The sequence below is a fragment of the Oncorhynchus mykiss genome, chromosome 2, assembly GCF_013265735.2.
Source record: "Oncorhynchus mykiss isolate Arlee chromosome 2, USDA_OmykA_1.1, whole genome shotgun sequence".
NCBI classification, from domain to species: Eukaryota; Metazoa; Chordata; class Actinopteri; order Salmoniformes; family Salmonidae; genus Oncorhynchus; species Oncorhynchus mykiss.
The window spans coordinates 29,065,348-29,087,416 of record NC_048566.1 but is presented as its reverse complement, the minus strand read 5'-3'; the positions used below and the strand labels follow the sequence as shown (position 1 = coordinate 29,087,416).

Genomic DNA, 22,069 nt, shown 5'->3' with positions numbered 1-22,069 from the left:
CACAGTGTATGTTGAAAAAAGTATGTGAACCTCTAGGCTAATGTCTTCTCCAAAAGCTAATTGGAGTCAGCTAACCTGGAGTCCAATCTATGAGACGAGATTGGAGATGTTGGTTAGAGCTGCCTTGCCCTATTAAAAACACACACAAATTCGAGTTTGCTTCTCACAAGAAGCATTGCCTGATGTGAACCATGCCTCGAACAGAAGAAATTAAGAATAGTTGACTTGCATAAAGCTGTAAAGGGTTACAAAAGTATCTCTAAAATCCTCGATGTTCATCAGTCCACAGTAAGACAAATTGTCTATAAATGGAGAAAGTTCAGCACTGTTGCTACTCTCCCTGGGAGTGGTCGTCCTGCAAAGATGACTGCAAGAGCACAGCGCAGAATGCTCAACGAGGTTAAGAAGAATCCTAGTCAGCTAAAGACATATATAAATCTCTGTAACATAACAACATCTCTGTTACCGAGTCTACGATAGTAAAACACTAAACAAGAATGGTGTTAATTGGAGAACACCACAGAAGAAGCCACTGCTGTCCAGAAAAACATTGCTGCACATCTGAAGTTTGCAAAAGAGCACCTGGATGTTCCAAAATGTTCTGTGGACAGATGAAACTACAGTTGAGTTGTTTGGAAGGAGGACACAACACTATGTGTGGAGAAAAAAGGCACAGTACACCAATATCAAAACCTCATCCCAACTGTAAAGTATGGTGGAGGGAGCATCATGGTTTGGGATTGCTTTGCTGCCTCAGGGCCTGGACAGCTTGCTCTCACCGACGTAAAAATGAAGTCCTAAGTTTATCAAGACATTTTGCAGGAGAATGTTAGGCTATCTGTCCGCCAATTGAAGCTCAACAGAAGTTGGGTGATGCAACAGGACAACGACCCAAAACACAGATGTAAATCAACAACAGAATGGATTCAACAGAAGAAAATACGCCTTCTGGAGTGGCCCAGTCAGAGTCCAGACCTCAACCCGATTGAGATGCTGTGGCATGACCTCAAGAGCAGTTCACACCAGACATCCCAAGAATATTGTTGAAGTGAAGAAGTTTTGTAAAAGGAACGGTCCAAATTTCCTCCTGACCGTTGTGCAGGTAGGAACCGCAACTACAGAAAACGTTTGGTTGATGTTATTGCTGCCAAAGGAGGGTCAACCAGTTATTAAATCCAAGGGTTCTCATACTTTTTGCACCCTGCACTGTGAATGTTTACACAGTGTGTTCAATAAAGACATGTAAATGTATAATTGTCTGCGTGTTATTAGTTTAAGCAGACTTTGTCTATTGTTGTGACCTAGATGAAGATCAGATCAAATTGTATGACCAATTTATGCAGAAATCCAGGTATTTCAAAAGGGTTCACATACTTTTTCTTGCCACTGTGTGTGTGTGTGTGTGTGTGTGTGTGTGTGTGTGTGTGTGTGTGTGTGTGTGTGTGTGTGTATGTATGACAAAACCACTGTGACTAACAAATGCATAAAATGTATATTATTATGGACACCATTGACCAAACCCAGACCATGGCAGCTGTGCCTTCTGGAGGTGTACCGGTCACTGCGTTTCGACCTACTCATTCCATCGTTAGTGGGGATAGAGATTCACCTGTGAGGTTGCTACAGTAATCTACTCACTTAGACATTTCATGAATGCCTTTGGTGGCTGGATTGTATTTGTAAGGAAACAGTTGAGTTGATAGAGCGTATACAAACAATTAGATTCTAATGCTGTAGGATACATAGTAAAATAATTTCTGTTGAATATATATATATATATATATATATATATATATTGCACAGTACCGGTCAAAAGTTGACACACCTACTCATTCAAGGGTTTTTATTTATTTTTACTATTTTCTACATTGTAGAATATAGACATCATAACTATGAAATAACACATATCATGTAGTAACCAAGAAAGTAATAATTAAACAAATCAAAATATATTTTAGATTCTTCAAAGTAGCCACCCTTTGCCTTGATGACACCTTTGCACTCTTGGCATTCTCTCAACCAGCTTCACCTGGAATACTTTTCCAACCGTCTTGAAGGAGTTTCCACATATGCTGATCACTTGTTGGCTACTTTTCCTTCACTCTGCGGTTCAACTCATCCCAAACCATCTCAATTGGGTTGAGGTTGGGTGATTGTGGAGGCCAGGTCATCTGACATGGCACTCATCACTCTCCTTCTTGGTCAAATAGCCCTTACACAGCCCGGAGGTGTGGTGAGTTATTGTCCTGTGTGGGAAAAATGATAGTCCCACAAAGTGCAAACCAGATGGGATGGTGTATCACTGCAGAATGCTGTGGTAGCTATGCTGGTTAAGTGTGCCTTGAATTCTAAATAAATCACTGACAGTGTCACCAGCAAAGCACCATCACACCACCTCCTTCATGATTCACGGTGTGAACCATACATGCAGAGATCATCCGTTCACCTACTTTGTGTCTCAGAAAGACACGGCAGTTGGAACCAAAAATCTCAACTTTGGACTCATCAGACCAAAGGACAGATTTCCACCAGTCGCATGTCCATTGCTCGTGTTTCTTGGCCCAACCAAGTCTCTTCTTCTTATTGGTGCCCTTTAGTAGTGATTTCTTTTCAGCAATTCGACCATGAAGTATTGATTCACACAGTCTCCTCTGAACAGTTGATGTTGAGTTATGTCTGTTACTTGAACTCTGTGAAGCATTTATTTGGGCTGTTTTCTGAGGCTGATAACTCTAATGAACTTATCCTCTGCAGCAGAGGTAACTCTGGGTATTCCCTTTCCTGTGGCAGTCCTCATGAGAACCAGTTTCATCAAAGCACTTGATGGTTTTTGCGACTGCACTTGAAGAAAATGTCAAAGTTCTTGAAATGTTCCTGATTGACTGACCTTCATGTCTTAAAGAAATGATGGACTGTTGTTTCTCTTTGCTTATTTGAGCTGTTCTTGCCATAATATGGACTTGGTCTTTTACCAAATAGAGCTATCTTCTGTATACCACCCCTAGCTTATCATAATACAACTGAATGGCTCAAATGCATTTAGGAGGAAAGAAATTCCACAAATTAACTTTTAAGAAGGCACACCTGTTAATTGAAATGCATTCCAGGTGACTACCTCATGAAGCTGTTTGAGAGAATGCCAAGAGTGTGCAAAGCTGTAATCAAGGCAAATATTATCTCAAATGTAAACTATATTTAGATTTGTATAACACGTCTTTGGTTACTACATGATTCCATATGTGTTATTTCATAGTTTTGATGTCTTCACTATAATTCTACAATGTAAAATAGTAAAAATAAAGAAAAGCACTGGAATGAGTAGGTGTCCAAACTTTTGAATGGTACTGTGTTTATATATACACTAAAGGTTCAAAAGTTTGGGGTCACTTAGAAATGTCCTTGTTTTTGAAAGAAACGCAAAAGTTCTGTCCATTTAAAATAACAAAATGTATCAGAAATACAGTGTAGACATTGTTAATGTTGTAAATGCCTACTGTAGCTAGAAACGGCTGATTTTTAATGGAATATCTACATAGACGAACAGAGGCCCATTAGCAGCAACCATGACTCCTGTGTTCCAATGGCAAATTGTGCAGAACAGTGCAAACTGGCTCTAACCAGAATAGAAAGAGGAGTTGGATGCCTCGGTGCACAACTGAGCAAGAGGACAAGTACATTACTGTGCCTAGTTTGAGAAACAGACGGCTCACAAGTCCTCAACTGGCAGCTTCATTAAATAGTACCCGTGAAGGGAGTAGTACATAGCGATGTACGAGATCTTCAGCTTCTTGGCAATTTCTCACATTGAATAGCCTTCATTTCTCAGAACAAGAATAGACTGACGAGTTTCAGAAGAAAATGATTTGTTTCTGGCCATTTTGAGCCAGTAATCGAACCCACAAATGCTGATGCTCCAGATACTCAACTAGTCTAAAGAAAACCAGTTTTATTGCTTCTTTAATCAGAACAACAGTTTTCAGCTGTGCTAACATAATTTCAAAATGTTATTCTAATGATCAATTAGCCTTTTAAAATGATAAACTTGGATTAGCTAACACAATGTGCCATTGGAACACAGGAGTGATGATTGCTGATAATGGGCCTCTGTACGCCTATGTAAATATTCCATTAAAAATCAGCTGTTTCCACCTACAATAGTAATTTACAACTTTAACAATGTCTACACTGTATTGCTGATCAGTTTTATGTTATTTTAATGGACAAAAAAATGTGCTTTTCTTTCAAAAACAAGGACATTTCTAAGTGACCCCGAACGGTAGTATATATACGTACGGTATATATAATGTTTAACTCATTGTGGGCATGTTTTTGTGAGTTTGATTTAAATTGACCTGTTTTATGAACTGAACACTTGTTTGACTGTATGTTTTGTATTCTGTTTGTATTTTAAGTTTGATATTTTAACCAGTTTTATGTAATAAATGCGACTGCTTGTAAAATGCCCCATTTTCACTATACAGTTGAAGTCAGAAGTTTACATACACCTTAGCCAAATACATTTATATTTAGTTTTTCACAATTCCTGACATTTAATCCTAGTAAAAAGTCCCTGTCTTAGGTCAGTTAGGATCACCACTTTATTTTAAGAATGTGAAATGTCAGAATAACAGTAGAGAGAATTATTTATTTCAGCATTTATTTCTTTCATCACATTCCCAGTGGTTCAGAAGTTTACATACACTCAGTTAGTATTTGGTAACGTTGCCTTTAAATTGTTTAACTTGGGTCAAATGTTTCAGGTAGCCTTCCACAAGCTTCCCACAATAAGTTGGGTGAATTTTGGCCCATTCCTCCTGACAGAAATTGTGTAACTGAATCAGGTTTGTGGGCCTCCTTGCTCGCATATGCTTTTTCAGTTCTGCCCACAAATGTTCTATATGATTGAGGTCAGGGCTTTGTGGTGGCCACTGCAATACCTTGCCTTTGTTGTCCTTAAGCCATTTTGCCACAACTTTGGAAGTATGCTTGTGGTCATTGTCCATTTGGAAGACCCATTTGCGACAACATGATCCTGCCTCTCCCGTGCTTCACAGTAGGGATGGTGATCTTCGGCTTGCAAGCATCCCCTTTTTCCTCCAAACATAACAATGGTCATTTTGGAGCAGTGGCTTCTTCCTTGCTTGAGCGGCCTTTCAGGTTATGTCGATTATAGGACTCGTTTTACTGTGGATATAGATACATTTGTACCTGTTCCTCCAGCATCTTTACAAGGTCATTTGCTGTTGTTCTGGGATTGATTTGCACTTTTCACACCAAAGTAAGCTCATCCCTATGAGACAGAATGCGTCTCCTTTTTGAGCGGTATGACGGCTGTGTGGTCCCATGGTGTTTATACTTGCGTACTATTGTTTGTACAGATGAACATGGCACCTTCAGGCCTTTGGAAATTGCTCCCAAGGATGAACCAGGTCTTGGCTGATTTCATTTGATTTTCCCAGGATGTCAAGCAAAGAAGTGCTTTGAGAGTTTGAAGATAGGCCTTGAAATACATCCACAGGTACACCTCCAATTCACTCAAATGATGTAAATTAGCCTATCAGAAGCTTCTAAAGCCATGACATTTTCGGGAATTTTCCAAGCTGTTTAAAGGCACAGTCAACTTAGTAGATGTAAACTTCTGACCCACTGGAATTGTGACACAGTTAACTATAAGTGAAATAATCTGAAAAATGACTTGTGTCATGCACAATGTAGATGTCCTTCCAACTTGCCAAAACTGTAGTTTGTTGACAAGAAATTTATGGAGTAGCTCTAAAGCGAGTTTTGTCGACTCCAAACTAAGTGTGACTTCAGACTTCAACTGTATACACTGGACATGACGTGAAGTATTAGGGTGGTTAACAGTATCGCCCACTAGTGTAGTTATAACAGACTGTTTATTAGCAGGTAAGGAGAATGCAACATAGCAGCGATACAGATGTGACTGTGGCATTTATGCTTGGTGGGGGTCCTCTCACATTGTCAGTTCCTGTGGGAGAGAAGAAAGAGGGAGACAATTACTTTGAGTTGGATGCATATATTGTTAAGCTTTTTTTTTCAAAAACCTGTTGAAAAAGCACAGTTGCAATCATCAGCAGGTCATAACAACAACTGTAGGCCCAAAGTGGACATAGTGTGTTACAACAGATTCCTTCCTTCATCACTCCCTCCTCACCATGATAGCGTTAACGATGTCATTGGTGTTGTGTCTGAGGGCGTGGGCAGCTTTAGAACGGGACACGTTAGCCTGGGCCATCACCAGCTCTATATCCCTCTGCTCCAAACCTCCCTCGTCCACCTGACAGACAGAGGTCAATGTCAAAGTCAGTTGCACTACTTCTGAACATGAAAAAAACAATGCTACAGTTCTTATTAGCCATCAGGCTAACAACAGTAGAGCAGTGGTGTAAAGTACTTAAGTAGCAATACTTGAAAATACTACTTAAGTAGTTTTGGGGGTATCCGTACTTGACTTTACCTCTTTATATTTTTGACAACTTTTACTTCACCACATTCCTAAAGAAAAGTATGTACTTTTTACTCCATACATTTTCCATGAGACCCAAAATACTTGTTGCATTTTGAATGCTTAGCAGGACAGGAAAATGGTCTAATTCACATACTTATCAAAAAAAACATCCCGGTCATCCCTACTGCCTCTGATCCGGGGGACTCACTAAACACATGCTTTGTTTGTAAATTATATCTGAGTGTTGATGCCCCTGTCTATCCGTAAGTTAAACAAAACAAGAAAATGGTGCCGTCTAGTTTGCTTAATATAAGTAATTTGAAATTATTTTTACTTAAATATATTTTAGCAATTACATTTACTTTAGTATATTTAAAACCAAATACTTTTACTAAAGCAGAATATTCCTGTGTGACTTTCACTTTTTCTTGAGTCTTTTCCTATTAAGGTCTCTTTACTTGTACTCAAGTATGACAGTTGGGTACTTTTTACACCACTACAGTAGAAATGACTGACATTTCACAACACTAGACAGAATTGTTTCATATTAAGATCTAAAAGAACTACTGTACATGAAAGAGTAAGAATAGTGTAAAGATTGGTGTTTTTCCTTGACATAATTAGTGAGCATGCGTGTCCGTACCTCCTCCTCCTCGCTCTCTTCCTTGATGGTGAGGCTGGGTGGTGCAGGTGGCGCCAGGGGGGAGGGCTCCACCGGGACCTTAAACTTCTCTGCCGCTGCCTTGTGCACCTGTTGAGACAGGTCCTCTATCTAGGGAGGAAATAGGAAGAGAGAGAGAGGTCACCTTGGCCTCTGAACAAAATGTAGATGAGAGAAAAGAGAGAGAGAGGGGGATATAAAAAGAGAGTGGGTAGAGAGAGCAAGAGAGAGAGAGTGCGAGAGAGACCTTGGCCTCACCTTGGCCTCTCCAAAGACGATGTAGATGTCTGACGCGGGGCTCTTGAAGACGTCAGGTCTGCTGATGACAAACAAGATGCTCTTCGACTTCCTTATAGTGATCCTGGTCACACCGTGGACCGGCCGCAAGCCCAGCTTACCCATGGCCTATACACACACACACACACTGGTTACACCATGATGCGGCCAAACACACAGAATACACACACATTTGCTCTGTGTTTGATTAGCTGAATCTGCCACATGGAGCAGCTCTGTGTTCACATCTTGCCTTGCGGGCCTTCTTCTCACTGCGGCTCTGCTTAGGTCTGTTTATCCCCTCATCAGCAGGAGAGATGGGCTGAGAGAGAGAAGGGAGGACAACACAAGCAATTCAACACATCAAACCTGAGAACATTCTACAGTAGTTTACCCATATCCAGACTGATAATATGGAACATATCTCTGAAGCTGCGAAGCATTCAGAAAATACAAGCCCCACAACACGCATCCTTCTTACCACTCTACCTAAAGGTAATGACATCAATATGTTATTACATAACACACAGTGAACGCAAGGTTTCCACCCTTGGAGGTGAGGGGACTTCTAGAGTGTTCTCTGCCCACACACGGTAGACTCACCTGGGGTTCTGAGGATCTCAGTGGCACCCCCTCTGGTTCTTCCAACTCTGGCACTGATCCGTCACTCTCCGACTCATTGCAGGAGCCCACTGTGGAACACACGCACTGTTACTCTCAGAGGACGGCATCACATCCTCATTGCTATGGTAACTAATGCCTGAGATGTAGATGATGAGGACATGGTGTAGCTCGTTAGGCCTCTGGTAATGGGACAGCATCATAAAGCTCTACGGCTAACCTAATCACCGATCGCAGAGAAGAAATAGATCACCTCATTAAATAGCAGCGACATTTCATCTCTATGCTATGGAACATGCACGTTATAACGTACAATTACATTCTGTACTACTGTTTCAACGCATGTAGCATTGTTCATTATGCTGCAGTGCTACCAACACATACAGTACACATAAATCCCCATCCATGATTCTATGTACGTATCATCAACCAGGAGGTCAGTTTTAGCCAGATTGACTCAGAGGTTTCAGATTGACTGACGGTTGCCCTGAAATAACCTCTATTGAAAGATGTGCACCCTGAAATAACCTCAATTGAAAGACGTGCGCCCTGAAATAACCTCTATTGAAAGATGTGCACCCTGAAATAACCTCAATTGAAAGACGTGCGCCCTGAAATAACCTCTATTGAAAGATGTGCAATAACAGTATTCCTCCTGGATAAAATGATCCTCTCTCTGAGTATTTCTCCTCCATTATTCAGCAGCTGCAGCAGTGTTCTGTGGTCGACGGGGTATTATTGAGAAGCCTTCCTAGAATCTAAAGTATGTCCTTCATCAGGACCATAGCAGGGCCACTAGACATACTCAGAGACATCTGTGTGTGAGGAAGGTCATATGTGGAGTCACTTCTCAGAATCACTTTCTCAAGGAGACAGAGAGAAACAGACAGACATAGAGAGCGATTTGGATTTGGAGAGCACGTACAGTTGTATTTGAAGGACAGGTCCAGCTCCTGTGAATCCTTGTGGCTGATTGGACAGTCTGTCTGTCTCTCAGTTGTTTGGCAGGAGGAGTGAAGCAGTATCTCTCGCTGATTGGAGGAGCCAGACTCTTTATGAGAAGGGTTTCCCACAGTCCCCCTTGGCTGAGTCATGTGATGTCGTAGAGGAACAGCAGTGGCATCGTCATCACTGTCTGTATCCATCCCATCTGCAACAAAATCCAAGTTCACATAGGTTGGACTGATTCGTGATTCACAATTACCAAAAAGGGAAAATTAAATCACCCCACACCCCTGGGGTGTAACTCACCTCTGTCCTGTGGGCTTTGTGACTGACCTGTCTTGACCTGTCTGTTGGGCTTGGTGAGGAGGTTTGGTTGGGGCTGGACCTGCCTGCGGATGCCGAGGACAGGCATTGTGGTTGGAGCCTCCAGCCGTGGCAGAGACTCCTGGGTGGGCTGGGTAAAGCTGGGGGTTGAGGCCAGGGCTGACGTGGATGGAGATGGAAATGAGGAGGGGGTAGGGGACATAGGGACACTTTCGGTGGGTATAGGGGGGTGCTTAGGAAGGGCGTTAGGGGTAGTAGAAAGGGTTGCAGAGGCTGCCTGAACATTGATTGATTGAGGCTGGGTGTCTAGGAGTGGGGTGACGAGAGGCTGGGACTCCTGTATGGGAGTGGGGAGGTCCTCATCTGGCGGCATCACGAAGGAGCTGGGAGGAGGAGAGGAGGAGAGAGTAGAGGGGGAGAGAGGAGGAGGAGAGGAGGAGGGAAGAGGTGGGGGAGATGAGGAAAGAGGAGAGAATGAGAGGTGAGGAGGAGAGGAGGAGGGAAGAGGTGGAGGAGAAGAGGACCTATTCTGTTCTGTAGGGGAGGCATGGCCACTCCCCACATTGTTATCGTTGATATCCTTCCTGCTTTCTGTCTGGCAGCCAGGCAGCGGCCTGTTATCAAGCATTATCTGGTGCACTTCCGTGTTCACTTCCTGGTTGACTAGGAGAGTGGGAGCTATAGGGCAGAGGTTGGTAGGACTAGGGGGAGTCGGGGCAACGGAGACGTTTCTGTTTTCCCCTCTCCTCCCGGACTCTGCTTCAGGTTTGCCCTTCACAGGTGTCCTCTGTCTGGTATATGCAACAGATTTTTGTCCCCTCGTGTTCGTATTCTTTTGTTTCCCTGGTGGGGAGGTGTCTGCTAGGGTCTTGGTAGCGAGAGAGGGTTTCTGTGGTTGATCAGTAGACCCAGGGCCTGATGTAGATTGTCTGAGCAGCTGACTGGGTCTGTCTCTGCTCTGCTTTCTCTGCTTCCCTCTCCTCTCTGGCTGAGGAGGAGTGATGGCTTTCTCTGTGCTCAGCTCTCCCTCAGGTGTCTGACGCTGTGCAGGTTCTGGAATGCTCTCTGTTGGAGAGAATCTCTCCTCTGCTCTCTCCTTCACCTCACTTTCCCCTGAAATATAAACACTGCTCTCCTGCCCTTCTAAGGCCACGCTCATCTTTAGTTGGTCAATGTGCCTATCAGTCGCCTGACCGCCACCACCCTCTCTTTGGCTCATCGTCTGTGGCTCTGTCTCCTCTGGCTGAGGCTGGGAACAGAGCTTTTTCACACTTTCTACCGTGTCTTTGCCCACTGATAGGGATAGGGAAGATTCTTGGACAACTTGGACCTTCTCCACTGTGTCTTTGCTCACTGATGGGGAGGTTTCTTGGGAAACTTGTACCTTCTCTACTGTATCTTTGCCCACTGATAGGGAAGATTCTTTGGAGACTTGGACCTTCTCTACTGTGTCTTTACTCACTGATGGGGAGGTTTCTTGGAAAACTTGTACCTTCTCTACTGTATCTTTGCCCACTGATAGGGAAGATTCTTTGGAGACTTGGACCTTCTCTACTGTGTCTTTACTCACTGATGGGGAAGTTTCTTGGGAAACTTGTACCTTCTCTACTGTGTCTTTGCCCACTGATAGGGAAGATTCTTTGGAGACTTGGACCTTCTCTACTGTGTCTTTACTCACTGATGGGGAAGTTTCTTGGGAAACTTGGACCTCTTCTATTGTGTCTTTGCCCCCTAATAGGGCTGATTCTTGGAATACTTGTACCTTCTCTACTGTGTCTTTGCCCACTGATAGGGAAGATTCTTTGGAGACTTGGACCTTCTCTACTGTGTCTTTACTCACTGATGGGGAAGTTTCTTGGGAAACTTGGACCTTCTCTACTGTGTCTTTGCCAACTGATAGGGCCGATTCTTGGGATACTTGGCCCTTCTCTACTGTGTCTTTGCTCACTGATGGGGAAGTTTCTTGGGAAATGTCGACCTTCTCTATTGTGTCTTTGCCCACTGATGGGGAAGTTTCTTGGGAGACTTGGACATTTTCTACTATGTTTTTGCTCACTGATGGAGAACATTCTTGGGAAAATTGTACTTTCTCTACTATCTCTTCGCTCATTGATGGGGAAATTTCTTGGGAAACTTCAACCTTCTCTACCGTGTCTTTGCCTACTGATAGGGATGGTTCTTGGAATACTTGGACCTTCTCTACTGTGTCTTTGCTCACTGATGGGGAAGTTTCTTGGGAAACTTGGACCTTCTCTACTATGTCTTTGCCCACGGATGGGGATGTTTCTTGGGAAACTTGGACCTTCTCTACTGTGTCTTTGCTCACTGACGGGGAAGTTTCTTGGGAAACTTGGACTTTCTCTACTGTGTTTTTACCCACTGATAGGGACGATTCTTGGAATACTTGAACCTTCTCTACTGTGTCTTTGCTCACAGATGGGGATGTTTCTTGGGAAACTTGGACCTTCTCTACAGTGTTTTTGCCCACCCATAGGGAAGTTTCTTGGGAGACTTGGACATTCTCTACTATGTTTTTGCTCACTGATGGGGAACATTCTTGGGAAAATTGTACTTTCTCAACTGTGTCTTTGCTCATTGATGGGTAAATTTCTTGGGAAACTTGAAACTTCTTTTCTGTGTCTTTACTCATTGATGGGGAAGTTTCGTGAAAAACGTGGACCTTCTCTACTGTGTCTTTGCCCAATGATAGGAAGAATTCTTGGGAAACGTGGACATTCTTTACCGTGTCTTTGCCCACTGATGGGGGAAATACTTGGGAAACTTGGACCATCTCTACTGTGTCTTTGCCCACTGATAGGGACAATTCTTGGGAGACTTGGACCTTCTCTACTGTGACTTTGCTCACTGATGGGGAAGTTTCTTGGGAAACTTTGACCTTCTCTACTGTGTCTTTGCCCACTGAGAGAGAAGTTTCTTGGGAGACTTGGACATTCTCTACTGTGTCTTTCCTCATTGATGGGGAAGTTTCTTGGGGCAGTCTGCCTGACTTGGAGTTGCTTGGTCTGATTTTATGACTGAAGGATCCAAATGCCCCACCCAGCAGAGATATGGCAAGGTCTGCCTGTTTGACTGCTGGGTTAATATCTGTGTTACTGTTGGGTCTGGAAATGGCTGCCTCTACTGAACCAGAGCTCTGGTCTGAAACGGTCTGTGGTTTACCCCCTGGTGGTGAGACACGCCCAGGGCTTTCCATGGATGAGGAAGCCTGTCTTATGTCTGATTGGTGTGTTGAGCTGTCCGTTGATGTTGTTGGCCTATCGGAGGCTGCAGCAGCCTGTGGTCTCACTTCTGTGAGTGGTATGTTTGAGAGGGACGCCCTCAGACTCACACTCTGGCTCTGGTGTCTCACCTCCTCTGACAGGGCATTCAGAGTCACACAGGTTGGCATTCCAGAGGATAGGAACACTGAGTCATTGTTGTTGTTTTCCTGCTCCTTGTTTTCTGGGCGACTCTGCAGGTTGCTGATATCATCCTCTGGGAATTGGGAGCTTCCGTCCTCTCCTCCCCCTGCCTCTGATATCTCCTCGATGGACCTCCAGCTGGACAGGTTGGACTCTGGCACTCCCTCTCCCACAAGCTCAACATCTGCCATCTTGTCTGGCCGACCACACAGGCTGTTGTTGTCTTCTTCGTCCCCCATTATATCATCCACCTCATCCTCGTCTGTGCCGACATTGGGCAGCCCGGAGAGTGTCTGTCCAATCGTCTGTCCAATTGTCTGTCCAACAGCATGCCCCTCCACCTCACACAGTAACAGGCTCTGTGCCTCCAACCCACAGCCCTGCCCCAGAGAGAGAGATTGGGCCTCCCCTGCCCCCCAGCCCCCAACCCCCCTCCTCCCTCCGGCGTCTGTCTCTGAGTTCTCCCTCTTGGGAGAGACAGCCAGAGGTGTGTGAGGGGAGCCCAGGGCCACAGGGCCCCCGTCCTCAGTGCTCAGGGTGTTCTCCCTCAGGTTCTCCTGGGCGGGGTCACATGGGCAGATGTCAGGGGTCAGGGACAGGTTGTCAGCCAGGTCAGGTGAGCTCTCAGGGCAGGAGGAGACAGGGATGTTGCTGGGGTTAGGCTCTTTCGGGTACGAGAGCAGAGGGACCCCCTTGTTCAGGTCATTGGTGGCAGTGGTCCCTTCAAGGACCTGATGGGAGTCCACACCTTCAGCGCTGCTGTTCTCATTCTTCTGGTCCAGTTCCAGCACTGACACCAGAAGCGGTTTGGACCGGATTGAAGCCGCTGCCACCCCAAACACACGTGGGAGTGGCTTACGGGGCTCAGAGGTCTTCTGTTTAGGCCGGGGTGTGTCTGACTTAGAGAGGTGTGGCTTAATGAGTAGTTTGAATGAGTCTCTGTCTGTCTGCTCTGTGTGATCCTCGTCTGAAGTCTCTGTACTCTGTTCATCCTTCTCTCTCTCCGCAGCCCTCTGTTTGTCCTTTCCTCTCTCCCCACTGCTCTGTTTGTCCTTTCTTCTCTCCCCACCGCTCTGTTTGTCCTTCCCTCTCTCCCCACCGCTCTGTTTGTCCTTCCCTCTCTCCCCACTGCTCTGTTTGTCCTTTCCTCTCTCCCCACTGCTCTGTTTGTCCTTTCCTCTCTCCCCACCGCTCTGTTTGTCCTTTCCTCTCTCCCCACCGCTCTGTTTGTCCTTTCCTCTCTCCCCACTGCTCTGTTTGTCTTTCTCTCTCTTTTCACCGCTCCTTTTGTCCTCCTCTCTCACCGTACCAGCCTGTACTTCCTCTGCAGCTGCTTTGGCTTGCCCTGCTTCTGTTGCCAGGGTGACAGGATTGCTGTGGGACGCTGTCTCCTCGATTGTAGCAGCAGGGTTAGTGTTAGGAGTAACAGTAGGGTTTGGGGTAGAGCATGTACCTGGGGTAGTTTTGGGGGTTGAGGCTGTAGCAGGGTTGGTGTTAGTGGTACAGGCCGTAGGAGATTTAGCGTTAGGGGTAAGAGCACTGTTAGTGTTAGGGGTAGAGACCGTAGCAGGGTTCATTTCAAGTGTACAAACAGTAGCAGGGTTAGTTTTGGGGGTGGAGGCAGTAGCAGAGTTATTTTGTGGGGTTGAGGCTGTAGCAGGGTTAGTCTTAGTGGTACAGACAGTAGCAGATTTAGCATTAGGGGCAGGAGCAAAGTTAGTGTTGGGGTTAGAGAGAGATGCAGGCTTGGTTTTAGGGGTTGACACGGTAGCAGGGGTAGTCTTTGGGGTAATCGAGACAGGGTAAGGGGTTGTAGAAGGTTTAGGGGTAAGGGTAGAGACAGAAGGGCTCTCCTGAGAAGGAGAGGGGACAGGAGGGTCAGAGAACTCTGAGGAGGTCTCCATTTCACTCCCACTGCCGCTGTTCGAGGACTTGGGGTGGGCTGATTCCGCAAGTTGGGCAGGTGCAAGTGCAGGTTGTGGTTGTGGTGGTTCAGGCCGGGGCTCTTTGTCTCCTGGGGGATTGATTAGGCTAGGGCTGCTCTGGGACTGAGACAGTTCAGTGCTGTGGGCCTCTGGTCTAGTTTCAGGCTGAGGTTTGGCTTGGTGTGGTTCTGTGGGTGGTCCTGTGGGTGGTTCAGCATGTCTCTCTGTGCTGTACAGCCGCTCATCCTCTTCACCATTATAAGAGGCGGAGTCTAGTGAGTCGTCAGTGTCATCATGGAAACAGAAGGACTCATCCAGACCTTCGTTGATGGAAGTCTCCGACAGTGAATGAAGGAAGGAGGCCGAGTTGTCCTCTTCAGCTGGGTCATTTACAGCCTTACCCTCACCCTCATCCTCCTCTTCCTCAACATCCTCACCCTCCTCTTCATCAACCTCTTCCTCTATCGCTATTTCTACCTTAGCCTCCTCTATCTCTACCTTAGCCTCCACTTCTTCTTCTTCATCATCATCTTCATCATCATCCTCCACGTCCCCCTCCTCCTCTCCGGCCGCGTATGCATCCACATCGTTCCCTTCGTTCCTGTCATTTCCCTCTCCTCCCTCATTCCCCTCCTCTGTGGGGAAGAGAGTGATCTCCATGGAGTCTGCCTGAAAGAGGAGACTGGTGTGGAGGGGAAAGTTAAGCAGAGAGGCTGGGATCATCCTCTCCTCCTCCTCCTCCTCCTCCTCCTCCTCCTCCATCTCTCCATCATCACTGTAGGAGCCTGGAAACAGAAGGAAGGTACCCATCTCTCCGTATGGACTGGAGTTATCCCCGTCTGACACATCTGGAGAGCAGGTGTCCAGGGGAAGTTTGGGGGAGGCAGGGTTGACACTGGAGGTGTGATGGGTTAGGTTCCCCATGTCTGGGGCGAAGGGGAAGGACATGGAGGTCAACCGTGGGGAGCCTGTTCCATCCTCTGGGTTGGTAATGGGAGGGTAAAGTTCCTCAGCCACACAGGCCTGCAGCTCCAGCTCCAGGCCTCTTTGCAGCAGGGGACTAGAGTACTGCTGTCCCCCAGCTAGAGCATCCTCTGCTGGGCAGAGCGAGCCCTCCGACTCCCCTCCCTCTTCCTGGGAGTCAGTGCTTCTGCCGCTGCTGCTCCTCAATGGGGAAGTGTCCTCTGTCACCCAGCGGGGGCGACAGCTACCTCTTGAGACTGTCGCTTCCTCACTCCCCCCCCCACTCACCTCCCCTCTCAGCACCTCCTCCTCCTCCAGGATCACAGTCTCTGCTAGACCCTTATAAAGGCAGAATCGCCACTCTGCTGCTCCTCCTCCCTTCTCCTCTGCCCTCTCCCCTACAGCTCCCCTCTCCTCTCCCACCTCATCTCCGATTTCAGACAGCGAGCTGACAAAGCATGCAGGTGCCTCCTGCACCTCCTCTGCCAGGAGCAGATTGGGGGAGGTGCAGGGGGAGGTGGAAGAGGTCCAGCTGCCCCCCTCCGCCGTGACGTAGGAGCCAGAGGGGGAGGTGAGGGGGGAGCACAGGTCCTCGCTGTCCGAGGGGGTGTTTTGTGAGAGGGGAGAGGCTGGGGAGCCGGGGTAAGAGCGATGTTTGAGGTATGAGGGGTGAGGAGCCATCTTGATGGGGGTGGAGGGGGCGGTGTAGTACAGGTCAGGATCCAGGGATGAGGGAACGCCCACTCTCAGAGGGTCCACGGCATAGACCGGCTCAGAGAAGGACAGGATAGCAGGGGGATAGGCTGGCTCGGACAGGGAGGGCATGGCATACATGGAACAAACAAAAGACATTTCACCATAGGGAGACAGCCCTGCCTCCAAAGGGCTTGAGCTGCCCGTCAAACTAACATCCACTGTGACTGGCTCTGAGGAGGGAGGGGAGGCAGGGATGAGGGGGGTTAGGAGAGGGGTGAGGAGAGGGCTAATGGGCAGGACAGGGATTCTCTCCTGCTCTTGCTCCATCTTTGGGGTCAGAGGTGAATTGTCTTTCTCCTGCCCTGTGTCCAGTTGGGCCTTTTCCCCAGCCTCTGCCTGTGCTTCTGAGGGAGGGTTAGGGACCTCCAAGACTGGGCCTCCGGGCAGGGGTATCGCCTGGCTGCTCTGCCTGCAAGGGCACTTCCCTGTCAGGGTCTTCTTGGTCTTGAGCAGGGCCTCCTGGCCCATCACCACCCGTGTGTCCATGTTCTCTGGCTCCTTGTAGTCGCTCTCCACCTCTGAGCCCATCAGGACCTGGAGAACATATTGAGAACATTGGATGAACATAGGAAAAACATAAAGAGAAGAGGAGAACATTGGTAAACATACACACACACACACCTTGATTCTCTCCATCTTCACGGGTCCGCTGCGACGTCCACAGGGTCCGTGACCTCCAAACGTCCCGCTAAGCCGGATCGTGTTACTGTGGCGACGGTCGGAACCTTCAGGCTGGGGTCGCGGGGTCGCGGACGAGCTGGGCGTGGCCCGGACCAGCCGCGGCCCAAAAGGAGAGGTGCATGATGGGAGCAGCTTCTGAGGGGTGCTGGGGGAGGGACTAGAGCCGCTGTCACTAGGGGTGGAGCCACTGTCACTAGGAGTGGAGTCAGTGGAGGCATGTCTGGTCATGTCTGAAAGAGGAGCGAAGAGAAGAAACTGTTTCTGTAATGTAATGTTATGTCCATGAGGTCAGAATCACTAGCTGCTTTATGACGTGGCAACAGTAACTGTAATGGAGAAAAGGAAACTGGAATTTCAGTTTACCTCCTGAATGTATTAAAAATAATTTAAAAAAAATACATCTGTAATGGATGCTGTAGCCTCTTTGCCTTTGTTGAATAGAAACAGCCCTTTCAGCTCTCTCCTTGAAGCTTGTTTTCCCTTCATTACCGTTACACACACAGCCATACCTAGAGGATCTAGAATGTCCCCTAAATGTCAGAGATAACATTTGACTGAAAAGACCACACTCACAGCAGGGTACACATCAAGTGGCATCAACATATCAATATATAAGGCACCCTACTGTCATTACTTGCAGTCCATCAACTAGGGCTGGGTGAATGGGGCACATTTACTGGCAGTGAGTTCTGAATGAATTAAATGTGTGCTCTCTCTCCATTTACAGGGCTCACTGCCCAGGATAGTTCATTACTCAGGCTCTTTCCCTTCCACAGTAGTGACCCCTGACCCCCAAGGGAATGGAATACACCCTGAGTTTGCTGAAGTCTGCATATCTGGCTGTCGTACCTGCTGCTAGAGCAATAGAGCCCGCACTGTGCATGTTGGTGTTTTTCCCCTCTCCTCTGCCCCTCCTCACATCTTTCCTCTCCCCTCTCTTATCCTATCAGCAAAGTCAGACTGACAGCTCTGTAGCCACAGGGCAAAGTCAGCAGAACAGACACACACATACACACATAGATTAAAATAAGAAGAGCTCATAGATTCAAATATACAGTATATACAGTGCCTTCAGAAAGTATTCATACCTCTTGACTTATTCCATATTTTGTTGCATTACAGCCTGAATTCAAAACGGATTAAATATAATATATATTTGTATCTCACCAATCTACACACAATACCCCATAATGACTAAATGAAAACATGTTTTTAGAAATGTTTTTAATTGTGCATGTTATTTTGGCATTAATACGTGTCACATATCAGTTTGCCAACAATGTAAAAAATAATATATATCATGGAGTTAATACAGCCGCATACAAACATGGCCTCTTTTTTGTTTTCTTGAGTAAGGCAGCTCCAAAATGCAAGTGTTTCAGCCTACAGTAGCTCAGTGCTTTCTGTGGTGGTGGGCAAGCCAGCAGAAAATATGCAGCATTGCGCCGTGATTGGCTCAGAGTTCGGTCACTCATGGGGACTTTATGTCACTGCCAAGTGTAAGAGGAGACCTTGAAAATACTAGCCCTTTGGGTGTTACATTAGAAGTCGCCATCCAAAAAGGCTTAAGGTCATTGGCCACAGATAAAATGACGTCAAATCACATTATACAGTATATCACAAAAGTGAGTAAACCCCTCACATTTTTGTAAATATTTGAGTATATATTTTCATGTGACAACACCGAAGAAATGACACTTTGCTACAATGTAAAGTAGTGAGTGTACAGCTTGTATAACAGTGTAAATTTGCTGTCCCCTCAAAATAACTCAACACACAGCCATTAATGTATAAACCGCTGGCAACAAAAGTGAGTACACCCCTAAGTGAAAATGTCCAAATTGGGCCCAATTAGCCATTTTCCCTCCCAGGTGTCATGTGACTCGTTAGTGTTACAAGGTCTCAGGTGTGAATGGGGAGCAGCTGTGTTAAATTTGGTGTCATCGCTCTCAAACTCCCTCATACTGACTAGTCACTGGAAGTTCAACATGGCACCTCATGGCAAAGAACTCTCTGAGGATCTGAAAAAAAGAATTGTTGCTCTACATAAAGATGGCCTGGGCTATAAGAAGATTGCCAAGACCCTGAAACTGAGCTGTAGCACGGTGGCCAAGACCATACAGTGGTTTAACTGGACAGGTTCCACTCAGAACAGGCCTCGCCATGGTCGACCAAAGAAGTTGAGTGCACGTGCTCAGCTTCATATCCAGAGGGTGTCTTTGGGAAATAGACGTATGAGTGCTGCCAGCATTGCTGCAGAGGTTGAAGGGGTGGGAGTCAGCCTGTCAGTGCTCAGACCATACGCCATACACTGCATCAAATTGGTCTGCATGGCTGTCGTCCCAGAAGGAAGCCTCTTCTAAAGATGATGCACAAGAAATCCCGCAAACAGTTTGCGGAAGACAAGCAGACTAAGGACATGGATTACTGGAACCATGTCCTGTGGTCTGATGAGACCAAGATAAACTTATTTGGTTCAGATGGTGTCAAGCGTGTGTGGCGTCAACCAGGTGAGTACAAAGACAAGTGTGTCTTGCCTACAGTCAAGCATTGTGGTGGGAGTGTCATGGTCTGGGGCTGCATGAGTGCTGCCGGCACTGGGGAGCTACAGTTCATTGAGGGAACCATGAATGCCAACATGTACTGTGACATACTGAAGCAGAGCATGATCCCCTCCCTTCGGAGACTGGGCCGCAGGGCAGTATTCCAACTTGATAATGACCCCAAACACACCTCCAAGACGACCACTGCCTTGCTAAAGAAGCTGAGTGTAAAGGTGATGGACTGGCCAAGCATGTCTCCAGACCTAAACCCTATTGAGCTTCTGTGGGGCATCCTCAAACGGAAGGTGGAGGAGTGCAAGTTCTCTAACATTCACCAGCTCCGTGATGTCGTCATGAAGGAGTGGAAGAGGACTCCAGTGGCAACCTGTGAAGCTCTGGTGAACTCCATACCCAAGAGGGTTAAGGCAGTGCTGAATGATGGTGGCCACACAAAATATTGACACTTTGGGCCCAATTTGGACATTTTCACTTAGGGGTGTACTCACTTTTGTTGCCAGCGGTTTAGACATTAATGGCTGTATGTTGAGTTATTTTGAGGGGACAGCAAATGTACACTGTTATACAAGCTGTACACTCACTACTTTACATTGTAGCAAAGTGTCATTTCTTCAGTGTTGTCACATGAAAAGATATACTCAAATATTTACAAAAATGTGAGGGGTGTACTCACTTTTGTGATATACTGTATGTACAGTAGCTTTGATTGGATTGATCATGTCAACGTCATACTTTCACAATCTTAGCTAGCAGTCATTATGAATCAAGTCAACAATCCACTGGTAAATCCTTTTTAATCCTTGTCATATGAAGATAAATAATGAAGAGAAATTATAGATAAAATGTATTGGTGCTCATCGGCCACATAAACATTGTACAAAACAAATTGGAAATCGCAAATTCAATGAGTGGTTTGGAAGGAATCAGTGACAGTGGCTGTGTGGTCCCACATCTGGGATTAAGGGGCTCTTTTCCAAATTTAAAATGATAAACATTCAACATTGGCCATGCTGTCAATGAAGCATGATTTGTGCTGCGCTCAAAACAACTATTAACTTGGAACTACGAAGTCTTGAACTCACTGAAGTGAAGTCAAGTTAACTGGGATGTCGGCAATAAATGAGTTCCGACTGGGAAAATACATTTTGAACGGTCATCCAACTCAGAATTATAAATCGGCCTCCGATGAAAGCACCATCCAGAGAATGCCAGACTTTGATGACAAAACTTGCCCACGAAGGACAACCATGCCACCTTCCTGTTTAAGTGAGCATAGTGAGTCCAAAAATGTATTGTATGCTGCTGCATGCATGATGCAATATGCTAGGGAGATATGTATACTGTAGCTGAGTGTAGTAAAATGTTCGTAGCCCGTGTGCTTCAACCTAATAATTTGGTCTATTTACCCTTCTTAATTTAGCCCACTGTTCTACGGTAGCCTATAACCTGTTTCAGAAAAATATAATCATTGAATATTGTAAGAGCTTTCATTGTTTGCTTATATGACCCTTTGTTAATCCTACGGTTCTGACTTAGTGTACAGGGAGAACACTGTAAGAATGGCCCATGTTCTGAATTCTGTTGCTGTACATTTCAAAAGTGCTAAACAAATAGTTATATTGACTAACGTTACATCCGTCCTAGCTCGCTCATTAATGTCTTAATCAAAATGACAGATTGCCTCTTATCCGCTTGTCGTCCCCAAATTGTGGTTGTAAATGAAGTTGAATAAACTGTTTCGCTGCCAGACAAGGCTCCGCTGATAGCCAGTTGTATCAGTGGTAAGATGTTGGGACTGCTGTTGGGACAGCTTTATGTAGGCCCTAACAGTTTGTGGGCACCGTTTGTCACCGTTATAGTGCAATTAATGTATTGTTTAGTATTGTGTAGTGGCATTGCTTGCATGCATCCCACTTTCTTTTTTTTTTGACCCACCAAGATTTACATGCTAATTTCACCTCTGAATATACATACATTTTCCACACCCCTGAGTCAATACATATTAGAATCACCATTGGCAGTGATTACAGCTTTGAGTCTTTCTAGGTAGGTCTCTAAGAGCTTTGCAGACCTGGATCCCTGAGGGATTTCCTTCTTCTCCAGCAACACCTGTATCGTTGTAGTGACTGGGTGTATTGATACACCATCCAAAGTGTAATTAATAACTTCACCATGCTCAAAGGGATATTCAATTGTCTGCTTTTTTTACCCATCTACAAATTATTTGTGAGGCATTGGAAAACCTCCCTGGTCTTTGTGGTTGAATCTGTGTTTGAAATTAACTGCTCGACTGAGAGACCTTACAGATAATTGTATGTGTGGGGTACAGAGATTAGGTAGTCATTCAAAAATCACAAAGTGAGTCCATGCAACTTATTATGTGACTTGTTAAGCAAATGTTTTGTCCTGAACTTATTTAGGCATGCTATAACAAATGGGTTGAATACTTTACATTTTTTATTCAT

The 22,069-nt window shown here is 45.9% G+C and overlaps 1 protein-coding gene across 4 annotated transcripts in view; it reads right to left on the bottom strand.

The window, feature by feature from the left end:
• Positions 1-5,880: 5,880 nt before the first annotated feature.
• Positions 5,881-22,069, bottom strand: part of LOC110486020 (mucin-17) — a 20,949-nt gene continuing 4,760 nt past the window's right edge. Inside the window, exons 2-11 of one of the 4 annotated variants that reach the window (XM_036944537.1) lie at positions 16,984-17,273; positions 11,059-16,896; positions 9,279-10,896; positions 8,953-9,177; positions 8,010-8,098; positions 7,660-7,728; positions 7,389-7,535; positions 7,113-7,241; positions 6,176-6,298; positions 5,881-5,989 (exon numbers count right to left, since the gene is read on the bottom strand). In XM_036944537.1, coding sequence (XP_036800432.1) covers positions 5,975-5,989; positions 6,176-6,298; positions 7,113-7,241; positions 7,389-7,535; positions 7,660-7,728; positions 8,010-8,098; positions 8,953-9,177; positions 9,279-10,896; positions 11,059-16,896; positions 16,984-17,273 — 8,543 coding nt within the window. In that variant the 3' untranslated portion in view covers positions 5,881-5,974. Of the gene's footprint in view, positions 5,990-6,175; positions 6,299-7,112; positions 7,242-7,388; positions 7,536-7,659; positions 7,729-8,009; positions 8,099-8,952; positions 9,178-9,278; positions 16,897-16,983; positions 17,274-22,069 lie in introns of all 4 variants that reach the window. The other 3 variants (XM_021557318.2, XM_036944522.1, XM_036944511.1) reach the window with 3 other exon arrangements.